General features: G+C 38.4%; 1 protein-coding gene across 7 annotated transcripts in view; it reads right to left on the bottom strand.

Annotated features, from left to right (window-relative positions):
* Window positions 1-3,977: 3,977 nt before the first annotated feature.
* CR2 (complement C3d receptor 2) overlaps window positions 3,978-14,378 on the bottom strand; it is a 34,787-nt gene continuing 24,386 nt past the window's right edge. For 3 of the 7 annotated variants that reach the window (XM_049857848.1, XM_049857843.1, XM_049857842.1), the window contains 6 exons: window positions 14,148-14,333; window positions 13,491-13,514; window positions 12,787-12,859; window positions 10,403-10,441; window positions 9,373-9,481; window positions 3,978-4,683 (listed from right to left, as the gene is read on the bottom strand). In XM_049857848.1, coding sequence (XP_049713805.1) covers window positions 9,388-9,481; window positions 10,403-10,441; window positions 12,787-12,859; window positions 13,491-13,514; window positions 14,148-14,333 — 416 coding nt within the window. In that variant the 3' untranslated portion in view covers window positions 3,978-4,683; window positions 9,373-9,387. The remainder of the gene's footprint in view (window positions 4,684-9,372; window positions 9,482-10,402; window positions 10,442-12,786; window positions 12,860-13,490; window positions 13,515-14,147; window positions 14,334-14,378) is intronic. The other 4 variants (XM_049857847.1, XM_049857845.1, XM_049857844.1 and 1 more) reach the window with 2 other exon arrangements.

Below are 14,378 nucleotides of genomic sequence, written 5' to 3'. Positions count from 1 at the left end.
ACCATGGTTTCTACCTGGCTAATCTGCCCAAGGTGGCCCTGCAGACTGTTTTCATGTTTCAGTCCAGGCCCTTACTTCCTCTCAGCTGAAACACCACAGTGCCTTCCTAACTGGGTCCCTGCCTTCACTGTGCCTCCCTTAGGATTCGTCCTTCACAGATGACCAGAGTGATCTTACTAAAATACGTTTTTTTACTTTGCTTCTTAAAAAATTTCAGTGGTGCCTCAAAGCATTCAGGATAGTGTTTGAACGCATATCAAGGCAAGTCAGGCCTTTTTGCTAAGACTCGTCTCTTTTCACTCTCCTCCTCCCCATGCTTTATCCTGTGTTCCAGCCACACTGAAGTTGGTATTACCTCCCACGTGGGTGCGTGCACACGTGCACACACACACAAATATGCACATTCATACACACACACACAACCTTGGAGTTAGACTCTCTCCTTGGTGCTCTCGTCAGAATTTCTGCTTCCCACACTATATGTCCTTGTTGGTTTATTAATGGGTGTTTGTGTCTGTCTCTTGCCCAGTGTCCTCAAACCACCCACCCCATAACTTCCCTGAGGACCTGGGACATTTCCAGACACAGAGAAGACAATTAATGGTTCTTGAATGAAAGTATGCTTCCTGAGTATGTTCTAGGAATTGACAGTCCCAGTTCAGTATGAATGGGAAAGGAGAGAGATATGGAAGGAGCCCAGGGATGTAGCAGACAGGAACCACAAAGGGCCTCGTATCCCAAGGGCAATGAGAAGCCACTGGAAAGTTTTTTTTAAAGGGAGTGACTTAAATAGATTTGCATTTTAAAGTTATAATTCTGTTTACACTATGGAGTCTGAATTGGAGTAGGTCAACAGTAGCTGTAACACATCCTTTGGCATCTTCCAGGTGAGATTTTATGATGGCCTTTTCTTTTTTTTTGTCTTGGGAAGCGGCAGTGGGAATAAAATGGACAATTAAGGAAGATGCTGGAGGTGGGATGAACAGATTGGCTTCTGGATTGGATCTTGATTACTTTCTTAAAGTTGATGGTGAAGAAAAGAAAGGAATCAACAGTTAGCTGTAGGATTTGAAATGAATGCTGGTACTGTTTATTGAATTAAGAAACACAGGAGAGGGACAACTTGGCGCTGGGGTTTAAGAATTCAAGGATGAGAGAAATGACGGTGTGTGTAGTAGGCTGAACAATAGCTCCCCAAAGATGTCCACGTCCGAATTCCAGCATCTGTGAATGTTACATTACATGGCAAAAAAGACTTAAAATGCAGTTAAGGATCTTGAGATGGGGAGATTATCCTGGATTATTGGGGAGGGGAGGAGAGCTGGGACTTCATGTAATCACAGGGGTTCATGTAAGAGGGAGCCAGGAAATCAGAGAGGAAGAAAGTGACAGTGGAAGCAGAGACGGCAGTGATGTGGCCACGAGCCAGGGAATGCCAGGTGTCTCTAGAAGAGGCAGGAAAGGATTCCACCTGGAGCCGCCAGAAGGAACCAGCCCTGCTGGCACCTTGATTTTAGCCCCACAAGACTCATTTTGGAATTCTGACCTTCAGAACTATAGGAGAACAAATGTCTGTTGTTTTAAACCACTAAATTTGCGGTAATTTGTCACAGCAAATGTCGTTGTTGTTAGTTGCTGCGGAGTCAGTTCTGACTCATGGTGACCATAAGTATAACAGACGGAACAGTGCCCAGTGCTATACCACCTCTATGATTGTTGGTATGCTTGAGTCCATTGTTTCATCTATTGTGTCAATTCATCTTATTGAAGATTTCTCTCATTTTTGCTGACCCTCTACCAACCATGATGACCTTTTCTAGCAATTGGTCTTCCCTGATGATGTGTCCAAAGTAAGTGAGCTGAAGTCTCACCATCCTTGGTTCTAATGAGTATTTTGATTAAATTTTTTCTAAGGCTGATTTGTTCATTCTACACCAAATACAGCAGGCATATTCCTTCTTCTATTTTCTCACTTAATTTTTTTTTTTTTTGGTTGGAACAGTCTTTGTTCAATATCTACATGGCTATCTCCGTCATGTCTTTGAGTTCTTTTGCTCAAATGTGATCTCAATAAAGTCTTCCTTGACTACTCTTTAAAACTGCACATCCGTTCAGATCTTCTTTCCTCTTCGTTTGCTTTACATAATTTTAAAAAGTATACTTATCATTTGCCCCATTGTATTACCTTTGAAAATCTGTTCTGTCTCCTCTAAGATATGTCAGTTTTTCACTCTTTATCATTACTATATCCCACATCCTGTAGCAGTGGGTGACATACAGAAGGCTTTAATAATTATTGTTAAATAAAAATGACTGAAATGGTTGAGATAACTAAGGTCAGCCAGTCTTCCAGAAAGTTTGGTGGTAAAGAAAAGGGAGATAGTTTAAAAGGGAAACATGGATGGTTTGGGAAAGGATTTACCTTTTTTCAAGGGGAGAGTAACGAGGATATCTGTCACTTTAACTGAGCCTCTTCCTCTGAAATTGATCCCCTGATTTTATTTGGGTAGATTATGGTTTTCCAACCTTGGCACTATTGACATTTTGGATCAAAGAATTCTTTGTTGTGGGGAGTTTGCATTGTAGAATGTTTAGCAGCATTCTTGGCCTCTAAGCACTAGATGCCAGTAGCACTCCCCTACTCCAGTTGTAACAACCAAAAATGTCTCTAGACATTGCCAGGGGTTGTCCTAAATCCTGTTGCCGTCAAGTTGGTTCTGACTCATAGCGGCCCTATAGGACAGAGTAGAACTGCCCCGCAGTGTTTCCAAGGCTGTAATCTCTACGGAAGCAGACTGCCACATCTTTCTTCCATGGAGTGGCTGGTGGGTTTGAGCTGCTTTTTGGTTAGCAGCAGAGCGCTTTAACCACTGTGCCACAAGGGCTCCTAAATATCCACTTGGGAGTCAAAGTTGCCCCGCTTGAGAACTACTGAGAAAGAATAATATTACTCCCAGCTCCAAGGCTGGTCAGGTAACTCAGGCATCACCATCTGCTCATTCCACTGCCTGGGCTCTCGTGATGGGTTCCATCAGGGGCATGAGGCCCTATGTGAACAAATCAGAACTAATGGAAGGACTTTACTGGGCAAGAGAAGCTCTTTGTACTGGAATGCTAAGCTGAGGGAACGTGCATTTGGCATTGTCAGCAAATGTTTTGCTACTTTTTAGAGACTGCCTACCAGAGACTCAAACCAGCAAGGGAAAGCTGAATTGGGAGACAGAACGAATTCCTGAAGACATGATGTGAACATTTCATTCCTGTTTCCCTAAAGCCAGCTGCACCCTTGAACGTTTCTGTCACATGACACAATAAAATTCCTTTATGGCCCAAATTAGTATGTGACGGATTTCTGCCACCTGGAGCTGAATGGGCCCTGGCTTGAGCAGCTTTGTAGGTGGAAAGAAGGAGCCAGTGATGTGGGAAGGTGTGACTGATGGAGCACGGCCCTGTACTGGACAGAAGGGTATGAAAAGAGAACTGCCCAGTCCATGAAGAAAGGTAGGTGCAAATGAAGATAAGGATGAGTGGGTATAGACAAAAGTGCAAGTAAATGAGAGGAAGTTGAGGGGATTACTCTCTGATGTTTTCATTTAAAAGAAATGAGGGAGGAAGGGAATCGGCATTACTAGCCCAGGAGAAGGTGGAAAAAGCAAATATTTAGCAGCCAGTCAGCAAGGTTTTATTTTCTCAATACATAAAATGCTGGAATAGGGAAAATTGACTGCTGGATTTAGGCTGCGCAGGAGAGGACATGTGGGCTGGGGGGCAGTGCTAGCTGGACAAATATAAGAGAAGTCTTGAGGGTGAGGGAACTGAAATGTGGATTTAAGAATTTGGCTAAAATGACAGAGTATGGCATCCAGAATATATGTTAAATCATGATCCATAAAAACTGTAAGACTGTGTCTGTTATTTAAAAGTTCATTGATTGAAGAATAAAAAATTATATAAGGCAAGTGTTTTTACTTAGGCTAAAATTTATTTGAATGGTTAATATACACATTGTTAAATGACATTTTACAAGCATTTGACAAAACTGCCAAAAATATCCAAAGCTTGAATTATACTCCAAAACTGTTGAATTAAAACTTGACTCCCGTAATTTCAAAACCCTTGTGCAAATACTGCATGATTATGGAAAGGCAAAGCATATATTCTGAGAAAAACTCACACCAAGTGAGGATAAAAGTGGAATAGTCATATCAGAGAAGGAAGTTATATTAGAATGAAGGCAGAGTTCCCAACAAAGATACACCCATCAAAATCACAGGAAATGTTTCATATTTTGTTTAAATTATTAAAACCATATTATAACACAAAATGTACGGTAACAGCATGCTGGTAACAAGAAGATGGGGCTAGATACAAGGGCAGGAGATGATGAGGACAGCTCTGCTCAGGGCCTTCCTCAGAAGATGGTACAGTTGTTTACAGCCAGAGCCTGGTCCAGGCACATCACAGGTGAGGCTTCCAAAAGTCTCTGAAGAGCAAGTGGCAGTGACACTGGGCTCTCATCTTTACCATCAAGCAAACTTTCTTTGTTCTGCTTGAGAATAAGTGCATATAGGAAGTTATAGCTTATGAAACAATCTCATTGATGCTAAGACCATGCCAAGAGACTTGCTGATACTGGAATGGTTTCTTTCCAATGTTCAGTTGGATTCCAAGCAACAAGGCATCCTAAAATAGATAATTTCTGTTTAGAAGGCAGCATGAATAGCACCTGTGTAACAAAAACTTTAAATAATAAGGGTGTTATCATTTTCTTTCTGTGGAAATAACTACTATCACCAATAAACATATACCATTAAGAGGTCCTTCTCCAGATAACATGATCTTGAGCAAATCATAAGAAATTTTATATTGACATATATGAATTAAAATAAATGAAGGAGAAAGGGAACCAATTGTATCATTGTTGCTCATTCATATATTCTTCAACAAATATTTATTTTATAGCATTACTTTAGACCCCCACTTCTTTGGATTTAGAGATCACTTTTTTTTTTGGCATGGTCTCCCTGTACCTCATCTTCCTTTTTTCTATGACTCAGCAGCAGCAAATAACCTTTCCTTCCTCAACTTTCATGGCAGTCTTACTGTACCCTGTTTATAGTACTTATTTTTTGCAAAGCACTTTGTTTTCTTTTTCTAAAATTTTATTGTTTTAAGTAAAAGTTTAGAGCACAAATTAGTGTCTCATTAAAAAATTTATACACAAATTGTTTTGAGACATTGGCTGCAATCCCTGCAATGCATCAACACTATAGCCCTTCCCCTTTCCACCCCGAGTTCTCCACGTCCATTTGTCCAGTTTTCCCATCCCTTCCTGCCTTCTCAGCTTTGCTTTTGGACAGGTGTTGCCCATTTGGTCTGTATACTTTATTAAATTAAGAAACACGTTCCTCCCGTGTGTTATTGTTTGTTTTATAGACCTGTCTAATCTTTGGCTGAAAGGTGGACTTCAGGAGTGGCTTCAGTTCTGAGTTAGCAGGGTATCCGGGGGCCATAGTCTCAGGGGTCCCCCCAGTCTCTGTCAGACTAGTAAGTCTGGTCTTTTTTGTGAATGTGAATTTTGTTCTATGTTTTTCTCCTGCTCTGACTGGGACTCTCTGTATTGTGATCCCTGTCAGAGCAGTCGGTGGAGGTAGCTGGGCACCATTTAGTTCTTCTACACCCAGGCTGGTGGAGGCTGTGGTTCACGTGGTCCATTAGTCCTTTGGACTAATATTTTCCTTGTGTCTTTGGTTTTCTTCATTCTCCTTTGTATAGTACTTATTCTTGTACTCAATTACTTGTCTGTCAGTTTGTCATACTGTGGTGGCTTGTGTGTTGCCATGATGCTGGAAGCTATGCCACGGCTATTTCAAATAAAAACAGGGTCACCCATGGTAGACAGGTTTCAGTGAAGCTTCCAGACTAAGACAAACCAGGAAGAAGGACCTGCTGATCTACTTCTAAAAAAAACTGGCCAATGAAAACCTTATGAATAGCACCAGAACATTGTCTGATATCGTGTGAGGTTGGAAGGCACTCAAAATACGACTGGGTAAGACTTGCTCCTTCCTCAAAGTAGAGTCGACATTAGTGGTGTGGATGGAGTAAAGTTTTGGGGACTTTCATCTGCTGATGTAGCATGACTCAAAATCAGAAGAAACAGCTAAAAATATCCATTAATAATCAGAACGTGGAATCTATGAAGTATGAATCTAGGAAAACTGGAAGTTATTAAAAATGAAATGGAACGAATAAAGATTGGTATCCTAGGCATTAGTGAGCTGAAATGGACTGGAATTGGCCATTTTGAATTGGACAATCATACATGCTGGGAATGACAAATAGAAGAGAAATGACATCACATTCATTGTTAAAAAGAACATTCCAAGATCTATCCTAAAGTACAACACTGTCAGTGATAGGATAATATCCATACGCCTTTTATAAGGAAGACCAGTTAATACGACTATTATTCAAATTTACACACCCACCACTAAGGCCAAAGATGAAGAAATTGAAAATTTTTACCAACTTATGCAGTCTGAAATTGATCAGACATGCAATCAAGATGCATTGATAATTACTGGTGATTGAGATGTGAAAGTTCGAAACAAAGAAGGATCGGTAGGTGGAAAATACGGCCTTGGTGACAGAAATGATGCCGGGGATTGCATGACAGAATTTTGCAAGACCAATCTGACTTATTCATTGCAAATACCTCTTTTCATCAACATAAATGGCGACTATACACATGGACCTCACCAGATGGAATATGCAGTAATCAAATCAACTACATCTATAGAAAGAATGATGGAAAAGCTCAATATCTCAATATCATCAGTCAGAACAAGGCCAGGGGCCGACTGTGAAACAGGTCATCAATTGCTCATGTGTAAGTTCAAGTTGAAGCTGAAAAAAATTAAAACAAGTCCATGAGAGCCAAAGTACAACGTTGAGTATATTCCACCTGAATTTAGAGACTATCTCAAGAATAGATTTGATGCATTGAACACTAATGACCGAAGGCCAGACCATCTGTGGGATGACATCAAGGACATCATACATGAAGAAAGCAATAGGTCATTAAAAAGACAGGAAAGAAAGAAAAGACCAAAATGCATGTCAGAAAAGACTCTGAAACTTGCTATTGTGAAGAATGGGAACTCTATAGTAGCTAAAGTGAACAGAAGAAATGATGAAAAGAGCTGAGCAGAAAGTTTCAAAGGGAGGCTTGAGAAGACAAAGTAAAGATTTATGATGACATGTGCAAAGGCCTAGGAACTAGAAAACCAAAAGGGAAGAAAATGCTTGGCATTTCTCAAACTGAAAGAACCAAACAAAAAATTCAAGACTCAGTTGCAATATTAAAGGACTCTTTATGGGCAAAATATTGAATGATGCAAGAAGCATCAAAAGAAGATGGAAGGAATACACAGAGTCACTGTACCAAAAAGAATTGGTTGACATTCAACCATTTCAAGAGGTAGCATATGATAAAAACCTGATAGTAATGAAGGAAGAAGCCAAGCGCATTGAAGGCATTGGTGGAAAACAAGGCTCCAGGGATTGACAGAATACCAATTGAGATGTTTCAACAAACAGACACAGCACTAACCTGCCAATGCCAAGAAATCTGGAAGACAGCTACCTGGCCAACTGACTGGAAGAGATCCATATTTGTGCCCATTCCAAAGAAAGGCAATCCAACAGAATGCGGAAATTTTCGAACAATATCATTAATATCACATGTAAGTAAAATTTTCCTGAAGATAATTAAAAAACTATTGCAGCAGTATATTGACAGGGAACTGCCAGAAATTCAAGCTGGATTCAGAAGAGGACATGGAAGGAGGAATATCATTGCTAATGTCAGATGGATCTTGGCTGAAACCAGAGAATACCAGAAAGATGTTTACCTGTGTTTTATTGACTATGTAAAGGCATTTGACTGGTTGGATCATAACAAATAATGGACAACCTTGTGAAGATTAATGAGAACATGCAGTGCAGGGCTGGGGGAAAAAGTCAGGAGTTCCATTTTGAAGATGCTAATAGTCATCTTTGAGATGTCTAACAGACATCTAATGGACCTGTCTGCCACGAAGGCAGCTGGATGTACAAGCCTGTATTTCAGGGGAAAGGTCCAGGCTGTTGTCAGTGTATAGATGAGACTGAATGAGATCACCAAGGGGGTGAATGTAGGCAGGTGAAAAAGAAAGGTCCAAGTACTGAGCCTTGGACCCTCCAACACTAAGAATCAAGAAGTGAGAAGAAACGAGCAAAAGAACAAAAAGGCGGCCTCTAATACAGAAGAAAATCCCCAGAGTATAGTGTTCTAGAAATGAGGAAGACTCATTAACAACCTGTGATATGCAGATGACACAACCTTGGTTGCTGAAAGTGAAGAGGACTTGAAGCACTTACTAATGTAGATCAAAGACCACAGCCTTCAGTGTGGATTGCACCTCATTTCCATCCTTCTGATTGCTCAGGCCACAAAACCTGGAGTCATCATTGACTCTTCTTTTCTTATATCCAAGCACAGACTGTCAGCAAATTCTGTTGTCACTATTTGACAAAGTATGCAGAACTGGAGCCCTTCCAGCCTCTACTTCTACCAGCATAAAAAAAAATATAGCCACTCACAAATTCTCACCTGGATTCGTGCAGCAGCCTCCTTACCAATTCCCCATCTTCCGCCCTTGGCTTCTGATAGTCTATTCTCTACACAACAGTTATGGTAATTGTGTTACTCCTCTGATTAAAGCCTCCCAGTGGTTCCCATCTCAGAATGAAAAAACTAGTTCATAACAATGCCCTGCCATACTGTATACGCTCTCCCCCCTGCATCATCTGATCTCTTCTCTACCTCTTTTCTTCTTAGTCCACCCTAGACAAGACTGGCCTCCTTGCTGTGCCTCTAACCCATAAAACACACAACACCTTAGGGTCTTTGACTTACTACTCTCTCTTCCTGGACTGCTCTTCCCCCGTATACCTATATACCTACCTCCTTACTTCCCAGTAACCTTTGCTTAAATGTCATTTGCTTAGTGAAGATTTCCCTTGCAACCACCCTGTTCTCTCTATCCCCCTTTCCTGCTTTATTTCTCTTCACTGTACTTAGCATTGTCTTATTAATTATATTCTTATTTATTTTGCTATTTACTTAAATATTTGTTGAAAAATGACTGGACACAAAAATCAGGAATATAAATTGGCAATACAAAGTAAATAATAATTCATGTATAAGATTACAAAAGATTTTTGCAGTAGTCAGAAACATATATTTAGAACCTTGCTTGTGGATGAATATAAATAGAAAGAAATTGACATATAAGTTAATAATAATATTTCAGTTTCATTAGATACCAGTTTGTCTTCTGATTAGCTTGCTGGGCTGTATGGATCAATAGAATATACTTCTCGTGTTTCTACGGGAAGAACTCCATCTTTAGGGGTCATATTTGTATAATAAGTGCTAAATGGAAGAAGGAAGAAAAAAGGTAAAATTTTTACTCATTGACCATGATTACTGTAAAGACATACAGCTATTTGTTTACCATAATTCCCAACACATGGTAAGTATTTTTCATAGATGAGTTCATTTTATCCTCTGTAAGTATCCTATGAAGCAAACACTATAACCCCCATTTGGTAGAAGGGCACATAAAAGTAAGTAACTTGCTCAGTTTGTAAATGGTCAAGTTAGAAGCTGACACTAGGCTGTTTTACCCTTAAAAAACCCTTAGATTCAGGGATATTGATGAATAACCATACGACTTTCAAACTGAAAAAAAAAAAATAGGATTTGATCATAAATTTTCCAATTAGGGGCATAATCTTCCAATCTAACTTAAAAGGAACTTTTCTGATTTGATGTTTACTTCTAAATCCTCATATAATCACACGGCACTAAAAGCTTTAAATGATTTTAAAGAGAATGATCGCACTTTTATTCTTTGAAGGCACATATACTTTACTGTGATTCTAAAACCATTTTGCTATAATTGGTAAAAGATAATGAAATGTGACAATCTGCAGAACCCTGAAATAAAGTATTACCGAATGACTGGGGAAGAAAGATTACAGCTAAGGGTACTTATGGCATGTCACTCATTACTAAGAGGTCAGATTATAGGAAGATGCATTAAGAAAATTGTGAAATGGCAATTTGGGTGTCCATCTGAGATGTAGGCTTTGTTAAATATCTCAGATGGCTAGAAAAGAATTGCATATTCTCTCCTTCAGGTGTTTTGGATAGCTTTCAAAAATATTTAATTTTATTACTAGACATTTATTTTAAAATGACTTACTATGCATCTTATGTACCAAATGTATTTAAGGCAGCTCAAATATCTACATTAGCTATAGAAAAACTAAACTGAAGTAGGTTACCCACCCCTCAGTGCCATCGAGTCGATTCCGACTCATAGCGACCCTATGATGAGAAGTAGGTTAGAAAATGTAAATCAAACAAGTGAATGATACTTAGGAATTTATTAGAACATATATGCTTGGTTCATATCAATTGAGACACTTAAATAAAATAGATGACATAATCATGTTAGTAAAGTTAATAATAATCATACCCAAACATTATGAATTAGTCGAGCTTGTTGGCAGTCCTGAGGTTTGCAAATTTTGCTACTCGTGCAACACTCTGATAACAATGCTACTGTATGAAGGCAAGAACTAGAGTCTGCATCTTCCATTTACTGAAATTTCTAATTACTCCCAGCTTTTTTTAAGATTAGTTTCCTACTTAGAAGACCAGATAACTCACTGGAAGCTATTAGAATTAATTATTGTGTAAAGGTAGGATTCCTTGATATAATTCAAAATTAATGAGAAGACATAGACAAAAAATGATTCTATTTACAGGAGCAATATGAACAAAATATTTAGAGATTTATGTAGCCTACATGAAGTGAACTATAAATTCAACTGAGAGATTTAAAACAACACCTGAATCAGTCATCCACGATTCTGGAAGGAAATAGTTAATATGCTGGAGAACTCAGTTCTTCCCAAATAGATCTATGGGCTTAAGGCACTTCCAATCAAATTCCTAACATTTGTTTTTTTGGGGGAGCAAATGATCCTACAGTCATCTGCAAAAATGAACAGAAGCAATTTTCAAAATAGTTTAAAGAGGGAGAAAAATGAACTACCTCCGAAAAACTATTAGAAAATTACAGTTACTAATAGAGTATACCCTGTTCATCCAGACAGGTCCAACAAGGGGAACACAATCTATGTCCATTTCTATGTTGGATATCTCTGACATAAGCCCAGGTTCAGTAGGAATAGGTAAACTTTGAATATGTAAAATTTATCTGGTAAAGGAAATACTGCAAACCAATGGTGAGGGAATGGTTTACTCAAAATAGGCTTTGGGAAAATTGACTCTATAGAAAGAAATGCAAGTGAGTTTATGTCACACACCATACCACGAAATAAACTCCGACGTACTTGGATGTTAATAATAATGAAAAATAAAAATGTAGGAATATGTTTAATATACTAAAACATAGAAACCTAGTAACAAATTTAAGTATCATGAAAACAACAATTGAGAGAGAAAAAGGATTACTTGTACAAATGGAAAGGGTACTAGGTTTGTGATCGGGAAGACATTACAGTAAAGATGCCATTTTCTCACGAATACGTCTATAGCTTTAAAGGCAGTCACAAAATGTTTATTTTTGGAAAATGACAAATAATTCTAAAAATCACCTGTAAGAACAAATAGTTGAAAAGAGAGGAAAATGCTAAGAAAAATTTCGTGAGGTAATTCTTGCCCTACCAGACACTGCGATGATACAAAGCTATACTAATTAAACACAGAGTGTTTTGGGAGAGAAGAACAGACAGGACAATGAAACAGGAAAAGGGGTGCAGAAACACAACATATCTAAATACATTAATTATTTGACATGATCAAGTTAGAAAAATGTTCTAGAAAGGCATTGAGCAATATTTATTAAACATCTTAAATGATTACACACTTTTCCCTAATAATCCTATTCTGGGGGCGCAGCAGTTAAGCATTTAGCTGCTAACCGAAAGGTTGGCCTTTCAAACCTACTAGCTACTCCGTGGGAGAAAGATGTGGCAGTCTGCTTCTGTAAAGACTTACAGCTTTGGAAATCCTACGGGCAGTTGTATTCTGTCCTGTAGTGTCACTATGAGTCAGAATCGACTGAAGAGCAAAGGGTAATCCTATTCTAAGGTAATACGGAGATGTGAAAAAAGGTTTATTCAAAGGCTCCTTAGAATGTGTTATATTATTCCTTATCCTAAATGTGGAAGTAACCTAAAAGTTTCACAAAAGAGAGATACATATAACCGATTAATATGCTATTAAATAACTAAAAACAAAACATGATTTAAAGGCATGAGAAATATGTGCAGTAGGTGAAATGAAAAAAGTGAACACAAGAAGCTGTGACACAAAAATTTCAGTTCAAAAGGGAAAAAAGTATATAGGAAAAATATCAGACAGGAATATACCAAAATATTTGCAGGTAAGAACACTGAAATTTTTGAATATTTCTTTTTCTGTTTTATAGATTTTTATGATGTACAATCTAAATAAGCATTATTCAAATAAGTCTTTAGTATTCTGTAAGTTTGTACAGACTGGGTTTCCTTCTATATAGTCCAGCATAATCTTCTCATCAATGCAATATTCATCGCACATACCTCGTGCTTCTGTGTTTCGTTTCAAGCAAGAAACCAAAATTTTTTATGCATTTTGGTCGAGCACACATTTTAACTCACCTTTTGTCTTTTAATATCATGTATAAAGTGACAGCAACCAAGATGACAAGAAATACTAAACCTGTGGAAATACCTAGAAGACAAAACAGCAAATAACAAATGCCAGAGAAACATGCCCTATGTTGTTTTTGAACTGATTGTGGGCCTATTCCTAGCGGTGAGGAAAATATTACATGATTTTGACACTTCAGTATTTCTCAGACATAAATTTGATCCGTCAGCCTATATTTAATCTGAGCATGAAGCATATGGCTACAGGGTTCCAATCAAGTTTCCACTGAGTTTTTCTTTTCCTTTCAGTTTTATTAGGAACATTTTCATCACTGAGGTGAAATTAGGCTCACAGGACACCAGCGTTCCATGTTCTTGATTCTACATGATGTATGTTTCACTTTCAATTGGGAAATACATTCTGCTACAGCAGAATAAGCCAAAATGATACCAAAGGCCAAGACTTAATGAAAAGTAACCTTTCAATTGAAAAACTGGGAATGTTTAAATCATTTATCCAACATTAACCAAAAGTGACATTTTAAAATACAGAATGTACAATAAAATACACTGGAAACACCAAAACCTAAAATTTCAATGAGTTAAAATGAAACAAACAAAAAAAAACCCACATAGGATATAGGGCCTCTGACTTTATATATTTCTGTTAAATATCATTAGAGATTTTCTTCAAGTTATTTAAGAAAACTTACCACAAATGAGAGGAGCAAGTGAGCCTAAGGAGAAAATATAAAATCATGAAAGTGTCAACCTAATATCATAACTCAATATAACCCAAGTCCCAGGGTAATGTTCCAGAAGTCGACACTCAGGTCCCTCTTGAGTCTATTTAGAAAGACTTCTGGGAACCCACTCTTCCTTCATTTCTTATATAATAATTTCCTGAACTTTTTTGGGTATCACTTTAAATTATTAGGTGGCTTGGGGTAATTCACTAATGAAATAAACCAATATACTCAATGTTATAATCAAGGAATTCTCAGGTTAGAGTGCAAATATTACCTGTTATAACAGGTGAGCTAACAAACCAGTAAAAGCACTTATAAATCAAGACGCGAAAACAAGGCAGGTCTCAGCCCCAATTCCTTTCCAAATGTAAGGTCTTAAGTTCTGCTTTTTGCTCCTTTTAAGTAAGTGTCCCTCTCTCTTTATTTTCTTTTAATTACTTCCCCCATCCTCAGAAAGTTTTGATTTTTTGTAGAACAGACCATTGATTTCAGAATTCTTCTGGTGTCATACCACTGGTCATAGACATGTGTCAGTTTAAAACCCAGGGGTCCCCAACTTTGAGGGAGACCCCATCGCTCTCCTCACTCCAGCGGGGCAGGTGAGAGCTGCGGTGCACTTACGGGATTTGCAAACAGCCAGCGGGGGGTTCCATCTGTGATCCTCCTGGCACTGGCTCTGAGGACTGCCTTCCAGGGTATATCCGTCTTCACACTCCACAGTTACAGTAGCTCCATAGTGATACATCTTCCCGGGCTCCACCCCCTTTTGCATGCCACTAATATATTCTGGGAAGCTACAGTTGACCTCTGAAACGAAAGGCATCTTATTGAAGCTGTGTCATGTTTTGGCTT

This window comes from Elephas maximus, chromosome 18 (genome assembly GCF_024166365.1).
Source record: "Elephas maximus indicus isolate mEleMax1 chromosome 18, mEleMax1 primary haplotype, whole genome shotgun sequence".
NCBI classification, from domain to species: domain Eukaryota; kingdom Metazoa; phylum Chordata; class Mammalia; order Proboscidea; family Elephantidae; genus Elephas; species Elephas maximus.
This window is presented reverse-complemented; position numbering and strand designations above follow the sequence as displayed.